The following is a 14,667-nucleotide window of genomic DNA, read 5'->3' as shown; positions in this document are numbered from 1 at the left end:
GGCTATGAGGGAGATGACTGGAGACAAAACAAGGGTAAACAAACTTACAGCCAACAAGGAAACATGTAGGTAAGAGAAAAGAAATAGCTTGGGTTGGAGCTCCAAACAAGCGCTGCACTCCCTGCTGTAGGCAGGAAGAAGACTGGGGATCGAGGGGAGGATCCAACCCAACACAGGAAGTGACATCAATTAAGTCCTGCCTCCCTGAGTATAGGTTGGAAAACACCCATCCAGGATGCCCGAGATCGCCTCCAAGAGAACTTGTTCTACTTCTAGATAATAAAAAGAGAGCTGTCTATTGAGAAAGCCTCTTCCATATTGAAGTCAAATGGAATTGCTATTTATTTGCATGTTATTAGATCAAATTCCTCTGCAGAAATTCCATTACTGATCACTGTTTCTGCTTTGCTGCATACTTTTTCTAAATTGTTACTAAATTATTAGGTGTTTGTTCCAGTGGGACTATCAAACGAATCTGGGTTAGAAGCAGAATGCTATTTGGCCTCCCTGAGTGGTAAGTGCTAAATTCTTAACCTTAAGAGCCAGTGTTGCATAGCAGCTAAAACACTGGACTAGAACCTGAGAGAGCCAGGTTCCAATCACCCTTTTGCCTTGAAACCCACCCTTAGGCCAGTCTCTCTTCTCATTCCAACTTACTACATAGGGCTGCTTGTGAAGATAAAAATGAAGGATGAAGAAAACCATATAGGCTGCCTCAAACTCCTGGAAGGAAGAAAAGGGTTTTTTAAAAAAAACTTTGCAAATTTCTGGTTGACTCCTACCCAGATTTTTCACTTAACTGAAATTTCATGTAAGCAAGTTACACATGGAGTGAAATGCTGTTTTAGAAGAAATGTATGATTATTAAAGTCACAAAGCTAGGAATGTTTCATTGTTATTGCCTGTCTGAACCACCTCATGATCTCCCCTGATCAAATTACTCAACCTCATTCAATAATTGCATTAGGCCACAGAAGCTGCATAATCCCCAACCAGACTCAGGGATATACTGCATTGGTGAATCAGTCCCTCAAGGGAAGGAAGAATATAGTCCCTTTTGCCTAATACCTGACAGTTTATGGAGAAACACTGCTTTGTTTATCATATGTTATGTCAGAAACAAGCTTTCTGCACCACAAAGTGTACATTTAAGCTATTTTCAGACATTCAAACATAAATACTAGTAATGATCAAACACATGCTCTTGTTCTGTTCACCAGTCACAAGCGGGCGGGTGGGGGGGGGGGGGGATTTCTTTGCCAAGCAGTTGAACTGCTCAAGGCTGCTCAGTAGATTATTTTGTACATATTCAAACACCACAGTATGGTATAATGGCCAGTATTACACATGTACATATTTTCACACAACCCGATAGGAATCCTAGCTCCCATCCACACAATCCTGTTGTTCCTGCAAGTTTCCCAGCAGCCAATCGTGGAAATAAGGAGGGAGGAAACCAATCAGTCATCAGGTGACTATAAACACACAGTTTTTGTTTTAAACTGTTGGGTGTTCATTCATGTCTGCGTTATTGAGTTTATTTCACACATGGCCTTTTAAATATAATGTTATGAGTGCTGTTGAATTCCCAGGGAGATGGATGAAAGATTTGCTAGAAAAATATTGTGTAAAATTGTGTATGTTGGGGGGGGGGGGGTTGTTATACTGCCCAAATCTACAGTGTTCTCTTGATCTGCTTTGTTTCAGACTTCTCTGTGATATTGCCTGTATTATTCAGTCACCTCATATCAAACCTACCCTATTCCCTATTTGAACTTCCAGACCCATGTTATTGTTTTTTAAAATCTGCATTTAGGCCTTGGAGATCAGCCCAAGGGCAGATCCTGGCAATCCTCTCTACTTTTATGAGGTTTACAAACAGTTCTCATAAGAACAAAGGAACAAAACATTTTTAGCCATGCCAGCTAAATAAAGTACACATATATATAAATTCTCAGTGGCTGATACAATATGTCATCAGGCATAGCAAATTCAGCAACGTAAAAACCTTGAACCTTGAATATTATAACACTAATGAACCTTGAATATTATAACACTAATGAAGAGATGTAAAATAAATCTAAAAGATTAAATTACTAAAATATATTTGTGAAAACAATAATGCAGTTTCTGCTGTGAAAGAAATGTAATTTGTCTTTATCCCTGGACCTGTAGCCTTATCTCAAACGTTAGGCTGGCACAATGGCTAGATCTACTTGCCACCACCAAATCAATTATAAAATTGTAATCCCTTATATTATGTATGACCTAGCAACTATGGCAGCATACAATACCTCAATTTGCCTTTCAAAACAATTTGTAACAGCTACCTGGCACAAAACATGATGATCTGCACAAACTATTAGTGCACCACTACCGCCTACTTACACTAGTTCTCAAGAGCTTCTGGACAATAACGTTTTAAACCTAAAGAAGGACCAAACAGTTTGGGTCCAAGATGCCTTACGAACTACTAAATTAATAATTCCTTGGCATGGAACATGAACCTAAACAGCTCGTAGAATGCTTGTTTAATACTAGGTAAAGAATTATAAACTTTGAATTCTATTCAAGCTCAGATTTTAATTTAAGCTTAAGTCCGATTACCCATCGGCACTCTGACATGCAGTGGGACCGGAAGAACGTCGGGGCAAGAAATCTTGTCCTGATGCACTTCCTCTTTGAAGCATGCCAAGACAGGAGGTGCATCAGGACAAGATTTCTTGTCCCGACACGCTTCCTCTTGTCCCGTATGTTCCCCGTTTCACGGGGAAAATGTGAGCACTTCTAAAGTGACTTTTCACACCAGAGCAGGGCAAGGGTGGAGAATGGCCTGAACTGGGTAATCATCCTAAGAAAAACATCCTACTACTCACTTGCCTGCTGCTGCACTGAGGTAGAGAGCAGAGGAGGGACTGAGAGGTCTGTCTCTTTCGCCTACCTGGCAACTCTGGGCTTCAGTAATTCTGGGAACATTGGCCTTGGTAGCGGAGAGAGAAGAAAATCTTTCTCTTCACCTGTCTACCTGAATACTTTTACAAGTGTGTAAAGGGAAAAGAGAGACCAGGAAATGTACACACATACCCTGGATGCCTAATTGTCCATAGCAACATTCAGGGAACCTAAAATCAGGAAAGGATAAGACAGAAAATAATGAAACTTCCTTTCCTCTCCAGCAAGGCCTTACCTGTAATCCCCTTCGGGGATTGGGCGGTATATTAAGTCAAATAAATAATAATAATAATAATAATAATAATTAGTAAAAGAGCAGCCACCAGTGGTAAGAAGATTTGGGAGCTCAAGGGAGGGAAGAAGCTTGGATGATCAGGAAATCATGAGCAATTTTAGCATTTGCAAAAAAAGATTTTTCCTCAAAAGCATTCTCCAGTGTTTCTTGTAATTGCCATGGTGCCAAAACTGTGAGCTCAGGAAAGTTTGCCCATCACCAGATAATCCCTCCTTTTCTATGCCCAACAGAGTTTCTAAATAACTGAAAAATCTATCTTGATCTCTTATATTGACAAGTTAAATAAAAAAAAACAAAACAAGCACTCTTGGATGATTCCAACCAATGAACATCGGCTAGACACTAACTCTGAAACAGCTACCACAGATTAAACAGCATCACCAAACACTCCCGTCGCCTTCAACACCATACCTTTCAATAAGTTCACAGCCAGCTGAGAATTATCAGGTGTTGACTGATCAAGTAAGTGAAATACATGTAAGATAGCCTTGCCATTTTCCAGCTTTTCAATACCCTTTCACCAGAGTTAATAAAGTCTTCTGGAAATGATACAGATCCTTCAGTTTAAAGAAACATTTCATGGCTAGGAATGAAAGAATATACTTCATTTGGCCTCATTTTTTAAAAACACATTTTAAAGAGTATTTTTTCTTTCCCAAACTATGTTTCTGACATCACAGAAGTCTAAATTCATTGCACTTATTTATTCATTTAAAATATCTATAACTCACAACTCCATGTAAATATGTTTACTTCATGAAAATATTGTTTAAATACCCAACTAATATACCAAATAAATACCCAATTAATATATTAACAAGAGTTCAAGCAAAAATGTCCAAACTAAACATGAGCTATGAACCTTTGCTAATTAGGTTTATTCTCACTCTCTGTTCATAGGAATGGATCCACACACATAGGATATCAACTTACCTTTCAAAACCAATGAGCCGTAGTGTTTTTTCCCATGTCAAACCTATAAAAAAGGGAAAAAACTCAGTAAAACTTGTTTTTCTATTCACAACACATATCAACATTTTACTGAAAGGTTTTTATACCCAGTAAGTACAAAAGTCCAGTAGTGTGAAACAAAGCACTGAAAATCTCATGTTGTTAATATAACCCCTCCTCATGTATGACGAGCAGCTCCCATTATTCTGGTTTTCAGATACTTGATCTGGGGAACAGGACAGCCACAGAACTAAGCTGACCCTGGGAATTCCATGTTATCTACTGGCACAATAAGGAGCCTAGCAGCCATTCCCATCCTACTGGGGCAGAATGAACAGTGGACTTGCTTGGAAGATCACCCCAGAAAGAGATCTGTTTCAAAAATTTGTTTAGTTGTCAAATAATTCCCATTTGTTTCCTATCTGTGTTCCTTCTTTGTAGTTGGGCTGTTTTAAGCATAGAGCACCTATGCACAGAGTCAGTAGCTTTGTTTAGTAATTGCACAGGAACCATTCTGTCTTATCCCCAAATGATATTCTACTATGACACTATGGCTGGATTCGGTTGTCACAGGATATTGCTTTTTGTTTAAATTACAGTTTGCTGTACACTGTTTATACATACATAACTTACAATAGAAACTTCCAATTAGTCTGCTGTTTGCCTTCTTTTCCACCTTTCAGAAGAATGCCTGGATCCTCCCTTGCAATAACAAGCTATTGACTGACTGTAACAACGGGAAGAGGGCTTTTTGTTTCAGAGGTAAAATTCAGGGACCTATTTAAACAGCCAGGGAAGGGTGAAGAAGCTCTGGAAGCTCTGGCCCTTTCTGCACGGGCCATTTACAGCGGCCCAGGGACAGCAAAAACGCCGTCCCTGGGCAGCCGTTCACACAGGCAGCTCTGCAACGGAGCAGCGCCGTCCTGTGCGGCACCGAGAGGTGTGAAGGCGTCGCTTTCCACCTCCCTTCCCAAGGCCCTTTCCGCACGGGCCAATAACAGCGCCCTAGGGATGGCAAAAATGCCATCCCTAGGGAGCTGTTCGCATGGGGGACGCAGCTGCATCGTAGCAGCACCACCCTCGCCCCCCCCCAGCTGCGCAAAGCCGCTGTTTCCAAACTTCACTCCACGAGCGAGGTTTTCTGTGCGAACAGCAGCGGCTGGAAGGCGCCATTCCCCCCTTTCCTGAACGACGTATCTTCCGGCGCGTCGCCCAGGCCTGGGGACAAGCCCCCCCTGCCCTGCGACTCCAGAGCTGTCGCGCAGGGCGGGGGGGGTGTCCCCTGGCCTGGGCGACATGCCAGAAGGTTGCAGGGAAGGTATGTCGTTCGGGCGATGGCACAGCGCTGCACTGTCTTCCCCGCCCCTACCGGGACCATTCATGTGAACAGTCCCGGGGGGGTGTGCGTTAGCATTGTATACGCTGACACCCCCCCAAGCGTGGCTGGAAACGGCCTGAGGGAGGTTTTTGGAAAGCGCCGTCTTCCCATCCCCCCCCCCCCACTCACCTCATCCTCCATATTTTCTGCCGGTGGAGCAGAGCCCTTTCTGCTGTGAGGAAAGGGCCTAAGAGTGAGAACACTTGGCTGGCTTGAAGCATCTTACCTACTTTTCATTCTTAGTCTTTCTTTACCTCCCCCAAGTGCTTCATTAAAGTTCTATTTTTTCCCAAAAAAAAGTTTATACTGGTTTTCCCCCCACTTTCTTTCAGGCTGTTTTATTGCCCTTTAAATGTCTCCTTGGTACAAGCTGAAACTTCTGAAATACATTCCTGTTTGATGAGTCATAGCAAGAGGGGGTGCAGAGAGAAGATAATAGTAGTTTAAGAAAGCTGAATGTAACAGGAATATCAATGTTTTTTGTTGCTTTGTATTTGTGTCTCTGTAGTCAACAAGTTTAGAGGTTCAGTGCCAGTGAAAAACTTGGATTTTTTCACTCTGGCATCACAACAAACCACAGTTAACATGGCATGTACAAACTATGGTTTATAGTCCCATTTTAGCAAAACAAACAAATCACCATTTGTTGGACAGCCTGCATTCACACTTTAATCACACCACAATTAAAAACTATGGCTCACCATGACATCTCATTGAACAGTATATGCAGAAGCAGCCAAAACAGACCTTGTAACTCCAGACTTTTCTATTCCATATGCTTCAACTTTCCCCCTTGAGGCCCTAATTTTATCCTTAAGATAATGCCCCTATTTCGTTCATTTATTCGAACCAGTAATTTCCTTTTTATATAGTTAAAATTACACTGGGAAATCATGGATGCAAAAACAAGGTTGAAAGTGCATGTCAGTATTTTCTGTATCGTATCTCTCTTTCTAGAGCCACAACCTACAACAGAGGTTCATTAAAAGTAGCTCTGACTACCTTGTCTTCCACATTTCATGACAATTCGGGAAACCAATTAATAATGATACAATCAACTCTAGCCGGGAGGTATTATATTTATTAAGTAGGAAACTTAAAATCCAGAATTAGCAGCAATGTTTGTTAGCTGATTACATCAAAACACCTTAAAGATGAAAATAAGCTTTTGTAAATCATGAAAGCTCAAGTTAGTATGTAAGATACTATAAATTCTCTCTGTTCCAACAATTTAACTATCTTTTTAGGGGTTTGGGATAGTTATATTATTTGGGTTTTTTTATTATTTATATGTTTATATGCTATTTCAACCTGCACTCAAGAAACCTTATAACAAATAAGGGTGGAGAGAAATATAATTACTAGTGAGATATTAAATTACCAAAAATGTAGTTATTGGCAACAAATACAATCAGCACATGTTTATTTGCCCATCTGATACTTTGGTTACTGTTATCTCAAAGTATCTGGATCTATTGGAAAGAATGCAGGTGTGGAGGGGAGGTGGGTAAGGTATTATAAATACTGTGAAGTGCAAAAAGAGGTTCCGCATCTCCAGTCTCCAATCACCTTCCAGTCTCACACATAAAGACTTCTGGAGATCACCAGTCCTCAGTCCAAATCCAGCTATGATATACAATTGAGCCAAGGGGTTCAAGAAGAAAGACCTGATAACCATTTAAACTAGAATGGGAACTGTTACTTGCTAGCACTTAAAATGATGTCCAGCTAGTCTTCAAGCAGTGGAGTGCTCTGCCTAGTGAGACCCAGATCCTGAAGGATCTGATGCAGTTTTGCAGGGCCTGTAAGACAAAGCTGACCCACCGAGCATATGGTTGAGGCAGCTACAGTTTTCCATCATTGGCTTCCCCACTTCCTTTCTTTCGGTCTGAATCTGAGAGTTATTTTTCTGTCACCATTACGTTTTAGATTAGGTGTTAATACTGAATTGTATTTTGGTTTTATTATTTATGAAATGTTGGAAGCCTGCCTGAGACCATGAGGGGAAGGGTGACATATAAGACAGACAGACAGACAGACAGACAGACATCATAAAAGCAGCTATTGAAAACAAGAAAACAGAATTAGAAGTTGAAATTAAACTGTGCTACCTCAGAAAGAAAATGCAATTACATAAGAGAAAACACAATGATGACAGGAGATCAGCCATTTTCTATAGTTGAAACTAAACTACTGGATTAAGAAAAATGTAGCTGGTATACGAAGATTAATAAGGTAAAAACTATTTCAATTTCAGTACACTTATTCAGTGTTCAATATATACCATTGATTGGAAGGGAGGCCAAGATGGCTTTCAATATATATATAGAGAGAGAGCAGACAGAATGCTGAGCAATCATTACTGTCGGTATACAGAACATGAGAATTGCCATGCTAACAATTAGAACAATCAATAATGCATGTATTCAATATGAGAGTGTATGATTTATAAATTGTTAACAACACATATGATTCATAGTATCCTGGATGCACTTGTATATTGTAAAAAAGGTGGTGGGGAGGGAGAACAGGAAAGAACAGAAACTCCTAAACACTGTGGGTTTATTTGTATTAAGGAAGTATGGAGAAATTGTTAAAAGCAATTTATATATCCATTGTATTGTTGAAGGCTTTCAAGGCCAGATTCAACTGGTTGTTGTGGGTTTTCCGGGCTGTGTGGCTGTGCTCTGGTAGATCTTGTTCCTAACATTTTGCCTGCATCTGTGGCTGGTATCTGCAGAGGTGTGATAGAGCCACAGCCACAGATTCAGGCGAAATGTTAGTAACAAGATCTACCAGACCACGGCCACACAGCCCAGAAAACCCACAACAACCAGTATCTATCCGTTCTTTGAAGAATATTAATCAGTTTTTGAAGAATATTAATCAGTTAAAAACTGTGTTATGTTATATTCTAGGCTTGAATGTTTTTTTAAAACCTGGATAAAATTTGCTGAAGTACAAACAATTTCTCAGCATTTGCATGACGGCAAACAGAATTTGGGCTGCTAGATTCCTGAAGTGCAAGTAAAGATTCGTATCAAGCAGTAACCTGACTCAGTTAAACTGGACAGATCCAGACAGTTTGGTTCCGCTATCCTCCAAATATGCTAAAAACTAGGTTGGGACAGCTGTGGGTTGCTGTATTCTAGGCTCAGTGATTTGGTAAATCGGAATCACAGAATTTTTTTTTTAAAGCCATAGCTTTTTCTCCCTTTTTCCTTTACTAATAAAACCCCACAGGTGTACACCCAAGGCCAAAAAAACCAAATACCATTCAACTTCTTCGGCTTTTTAAATCTCCCCCCCCCTTCACTGCCATTTCCCAACTTCCAAGTGGGCTTGGGAGACAGCGGAGGGGAGGGGAGAAAGAGAGAGATTTTCATGATGGGCTGAGCAAGATGGAGATCCTGTTTGTGGGGCTGAGTTAGCTTAGACCCGCACACACGATTGCTTCCCCTCCCTTGCTTTCCAAGTCCTGTTGGGCATGGGAAGCAAGTGGGGAAGGGAGACAGCACAACCCTGTGTGGGGGGTTGTGTTAACTCAGTCTCACAAATAGAATAACTTTCCCTGTAGAGCTTGGTGAGAAAGACAGCGTGACCATGCTTACGAGGGTATGTTAACTCAGCCCTGTATCCCTGCTTCAGGAAGCAGCACGATCCTGCATGTGATCCTGCTAACTCAGCCTCACATGCAGGATCACACACCCCTCCCTTGCTTTTCAAGTCTCCTGAAGCTTGTAAAGGACCTGCAGGAGCAGTTCTGTCTCCCCTGGAGAAATTATGAGAAGCAATTTATACATCATAGGAGATAACTGGAGGAAGAAAACTGAACAATTACAGGTCTGGGGTTGTTAACCCAAATGTTTTCAGTAATAGCCGAATAAAGCTGATTCATATGAGCTTTATTCGGTTTTCCAAAAAATTCTAAGGTTAAAATGCCGGAATCCAAAATTTACTAATGTTTTGTATCAGTGTTCAAGCCTAGTTTATTAGGCCAGCACTAGAGAGATGAGACCAAAGACAATAAGGCACAGTTAAATCAGTCTATGATAGCCACACATTTGTGCAGCCTCAAACCACTGTGACAACACTTCATCTGAAACGCTTTCCCTGTTTCTCCAAGCACAAGTTATTAAAGCCCTAAATTTGCTTATGTGCCTTACAACGATCACAGAAATATTGCTAAATTTCTACATACAATATTTCACTTCAAGACTTCAACTTAGAGATCAATATAACTCATTTTAGTCATAAATAATTACCTTGGGTTGGATCCAATAGATAACTTTCCCAGACAGACCTCTTTCTTTTTTCTCTGCAGTTACATTGCTGTACCCTAACTCGCATTGCAAAATCAATTCCTCCAGAGGATTGGAAGCCATTAAGAACAGCACAGAATGAAGAACAGACATACAGAGCAAACTGGCAAAAATTGCTCTCTTTCCCATCTGCACAAGCTCTACCTGTTATCAGACTGTTATGTGTTATCACATAATGTTATCACATAATGTGTTATCACATATCACACATGTTATGTGACTGATGTGTGGTGGGACAAGGGGCCTGTTTTTTTTTAGAAAGCAGAGTTCTACCAGTTTCCCTTAAGGGCGCTTTGGCAGTACAGGCTAAGATGGATGTCATCTCCACCTTGTACTGTGCTGCCTATAGGAAAAGGATCTCTCTAGACAAGTTCCTCAGTCCCTCATTGGAATGCATAGCAGCAAGCTATACCTTTCCAAAAGCTATCTGGAGAACAATGGTCGAGCCCTGAGAAACAGCCTCTGCCCTTGGACTCAGCACACCTGCACAAAAGATATGCTAAGCCCCAGCCAGCCTGACACAATCAAAAGTTTCCTATTCTTTCCTCTTTAATCCTATCATTCACTTTCCTGTTGTATTCTTGGGAACCATTAACCTTGCTTTGAATTGGAATCACTCCAGAGTTGTGATTTCATGAGCCCCACCAAAAATCTAATTAACCGCTGGACACTTCCCAGTTTTGAGTCATCAAGCCATTTTCTACTCCACTGTCCTCTCCCAGAGGGCAAGAACTTTCTTTGGTCAATAAGATTGGCTCTTTTAACATCACTGGAAGGCTAAATTTTCTTATAATTAGGATGCCCACACTGCAGTCTTTGCCCAGTGAGTCTGGTCCACCTTTTGGTGTGGTTGCACTGAGTACCAGCTGCTCTACTACTCTTCTTGGAATTCAACGCAGGTGTTGAACTGTGCTTCTCTGGACCTACTCCTCTACAAGATAGATAATTATCACCCTTCCCTCAATGACCTACTCTATTCTAGACCTATCCCTCATCTATTTGTAAATACTAAGAATCCCTGAAATTTCTCTCTGTATATGTTTTACTATTTGAGTTTAGTATTTTTATTTTCGCAACAAAATAGTTTACTTTCTGGACTCCTGTGGTTTTCCAATGGTGAAAAGCCTCCATAAACCCACTCCCTCTTGCAACTTAAGGTCTGTTCCCAGACCATACCATTTCGGGTAATGTATGGAGCAATAACTTGCTGGGGGTGGAATTTTGCCAATTTGACTTTCTTGTTTAACCCACCCCTTGTCACTTCATACAGTTTTTCAAGAGGTGTAGAAGGCTATGGGCAGATGCGGGGGGTGGGGGGGGGGAAGTTTGTTAACTTGTCCTGTTCTCAGTCTATTGAATTTAACCCATTGACATGCAGGTCTTGGATATCAAGAAAGTACATACAAAGTGATAAACAATTAGCATTTTTATTATCTGGTACCAAAATACCGAAGAAAGTTATACAGACAAGAAAAGAATATCTTACATTATCAAATATCTTTTACAGTATGTAATCAAAATAAGTTGCCTGAACAATGTATTCCCCCACAAAGATCTCAAAGCTTAGCTGCTACCACTGCAAAAGTAACCTTCCTGATGAGACAGTCACTGACCCTGATACCTCACTGGAAAGGTAATTTTTTTTCAAATGTGGAGAGCTGAACATCTGTACACCAAAGGTCTCTATAACACTCTAGTTTGAATTTGTCTTTAATCTTCAATTTTCAATAGTTAACTTAGAAGTCGCTGGCAAAGCTTGGAACCACTGGATCCTAGCAGAGTTTCACTCAAGGAATCAGGCTCCCTTGCTTTTTCCTCCCCACTGTACTTCCCTGAGAGCCTAAAAAGTTGCTCCAGAGGATCATGGGACACTCTAAAAATGGTCAATGAGGTGTAACAGTTCGAGGTTGAGAGGAAATTGGTGGTAATCAGACCACAAGCCTTTGCATGAACAAAAGTCACTTCCATTCATGCCACTGCACTGCTGGACATCTATATTTCCGAAGTACTGGCTAGTACATCAAGGGTAGAAAGATAAAAAGGTGGGGGACAAAAGATGAAGATGAAGTGCAATTTTTAGGACTGAGAACAAGACATTCCATTTATTTATTAAAACACGCTTTAGTAAAACACTTGGGAGCCTCTGCTTTCAAGGATAGAGTGCATCTGGCAGGTTTATTTCTTTACACAGAAATGGATTTTGCATCAGGAGTTAGAAATTGCAAGAGCCCCAATTCCCTTTTCATAATTCAAACTTTGCAGCTCATAAACCACTGGTAAATTCATAATGGAGGAGTTCACTTTGGAATGTCTACTGTATTCTGCACTCCTGGGATGACTTCAGTAGTGTTTTTAACAGAAAGCAAAAGGCCTTTAGACCCACAGAAGCCAGACTCTGAGGAGAGAAACTGTACATTTGAAACCCAAATATAGAAACTCTGAATTGAGGATTCACAAAAATCACTAGGGTGGCCTACTGTTTTATATAAAAAAAAGCTTGCCAGATGTATAAAAAGCACACATCAGAAATTGAGACATATTTTGCTACAGGCCTTTTGGCATATTTTCCAAGTCCAATAAGAGGGAAGCTTCACCATGGCTGCTGATTTCCAGATCATGGAAGTATACTGAGTAACTGGACAAATAAAAGGATGAATACAATCACTTCAGCATAAGCCACCTCTATAAATAAACAGAATGTCAAAGAGATGACAATAAATGGAAGAACAAAAGGGGCAATTATCTTCCAGTTTCCACTGCTTTGTGCCATAATTGAAACGTGTCATCCATAAATTTTGGCAAAAACTACAAGCAGAATTACAGGAGCTTCATATCCTCCTTTTGGCAGTGGTCCAAAGGACGGACATTTGGAAGTAATCTCCATTCAAATCATTAAGCTTTTCTTCCAAATGAATGCATTTGTTGAGGTGTCTGTTCTAGTCTTTAAACAGGCTACAAATGATCCAAAAGACAGTTATTCAGACTTTGTGGTTTGTATTTCCATCTCTATGGCATTTCATTCTATTCGCACTTCAGTTTAACTGCTCAATACAATTCAAGAAACTTGTACAGAGTAAAGAATGCTTAAACCCATTAGTTTCAATGGAGTTAAGTATGCTAGACTCAATATTGGATTGTGGCCATGAACAACAGGAATCAGCTCTAATTCATTCAGAATCTGGAAGCCATGTGACATTTTAGATTTGTAGTTTTCCCGCCCCCGCAAAGTAGTTGAGAAAATCAAATATTCTATTTTGGCTTTATCCTCCCTCACTTGAACAATTTGGATAGCAGCAATGCAACAATGTAAAATGTCAGAACGAATAGGAAACACTTCTCATCACAGGTTCAGAATTCAGTGCTTTTAATGCATACATCTTAATATGGTAGATTATACTGCACTGGCTAAAGCAAAAATGCTGTTTTAGGCTCACAGTAATCACAACAAACAGTATAATGTGAATTTCTGTTTAGTTTATTTACTTTAAACCATTTTTAATTACATCAAAGTTTACGCATAGTAAGCAATTCCAATCCTGCCAATGTGAAGGAAACAAACACAATTTAAAGACTCAATTTTAATTAGAAATAGTCAGCCGAAATAATGTTGCCAACAATTATTTTCAAACATCTTTGCAAAAAAAAATCAGATAGATAGATAGATAGATAGATAGATAGATAGATAGATAGATAGATAGATAGATAGATAGATAGATATAAAATGAAGCAAAATATTGCAGGTTGGATCTGATTTCTTCACATTTCACATGTGTTGGAACAAGTTCTACTCATTGTTTAACTCATTTGTCTATACACATACAGTGGTATGATTCTGCCTAAAGTATATACACCTGACAACCCTATCCAGAGTTGGCGACCTAAGGTGACTCCTGGAGCAGTGCAGGCCTACGCCCACAGATTTGCTATTACCTGGAAACTTACTCCAATGGAAGGGCAAATGCACCAGCGGCTTGCCACCTTGGCCTTCTGGGATGCCTGGACGCAGCACCCACCTCCGCATCAGTGCTCCTGGGTTGCTGTCAGCCCCACTGGCACAGTCGGGGTGTGGTAGAGGTGTTCCCAGGGGTGGAACTGACCTTAGTCAGCTTCCACCCCGGGTTTGCAGCCATTTATGCCATGCCCCAGGACTTTTTGGTGTAAGTCCATTTAACCCTATGGACGGCTGTCTGGTGGTGAGGTTTGAGGGGGAGAAGTTCACCCTCCCCACACCACCAGAAAGTTCTCTGGAGATGGCAAGTGCCGTCCACGGCTCTGAAAGGGCTGTAAATCTCACTGATTTCAGTGAGAGTGTTACACATATGGTCATATTTGCTCATGAGACCAGTGGAATTGAAATGTACTTTACCTTAGCTGCATAACATACATTACTGTCTTACAAACCTATGCTGGTATAGTGAATTATGTCTACATAACTTTTGATATTAGGTTAACTACAAAGGAAAATCAAGTCACCAGGGAACGACAATGGTTTTCTATCAGTTTCACATGATTCTGTTCAGGAAATATACTGTATACATGATAGCATAGTGGCTACAACTGAGGACTCCCTTCCCTCATGATCTTAACCTGTTCCTGCCAGATAGACAGTCCACATCAATAGCAAAGTAGGACACAGGCTGTAGACTTGCTTACCTTATTCTTGCTCTCTAACATAAACCACACAGTAAATATCAATATTAATATTACCATCTTGATAAACAATACTATAAATTTTATCAAACAGGAGATTCTCCATGTGACTGAAATCA

At 40.4% G+C, this 14,667-nt stretch overlaps 1 protein-coding gene across 1 annotated transcript in view; it reads right to left on the bottom strand.

Moving 5' to 3' along the window:
• PIEZO2 (piezo type mechanosensitive ion channel component 2) overlaps window positions 1-14,667 on the bottom strand; it is a 337,873-nt gene that overhangs the window by 177,997 nt on the left and 145,209 nt on the right. Inside the window, exon 4 of the mRNA XM_048508534.1 lies at window positions 4,181-4,223. Within this exon, the coding sequence (XP_048364491.1) occupies window positions 4,181-4,223 (43 nt within the window). The remainder of the gene's footprint in view (window positions 1-4,180; window positions 4,224-14,667) is intronic.

Source organism: Sphaerodactylus townsendi, linkage group LG09 (assembly GCF_021028975.2).
Source record: "Sphaerodactylus townsendi isolate TG3544 linkage group LG09, MPM_Stown_v2.3, whole genome shotgun sequence".
In the NCBI taxonomy this organism is placed as follows: domain Eukaryota; kingdom Metazoa; phylum Chordata; class Lepidosauria; order Squamata; family Sphaerodactylidae; genus Sphaerodactylus; species Sphaerodactylus townsendi.
The sequence above is the reverse complement of the archived record's forward strand: the minus strand, read 5'-3'. Positions and strand labels throughout refer to the sequence as shown.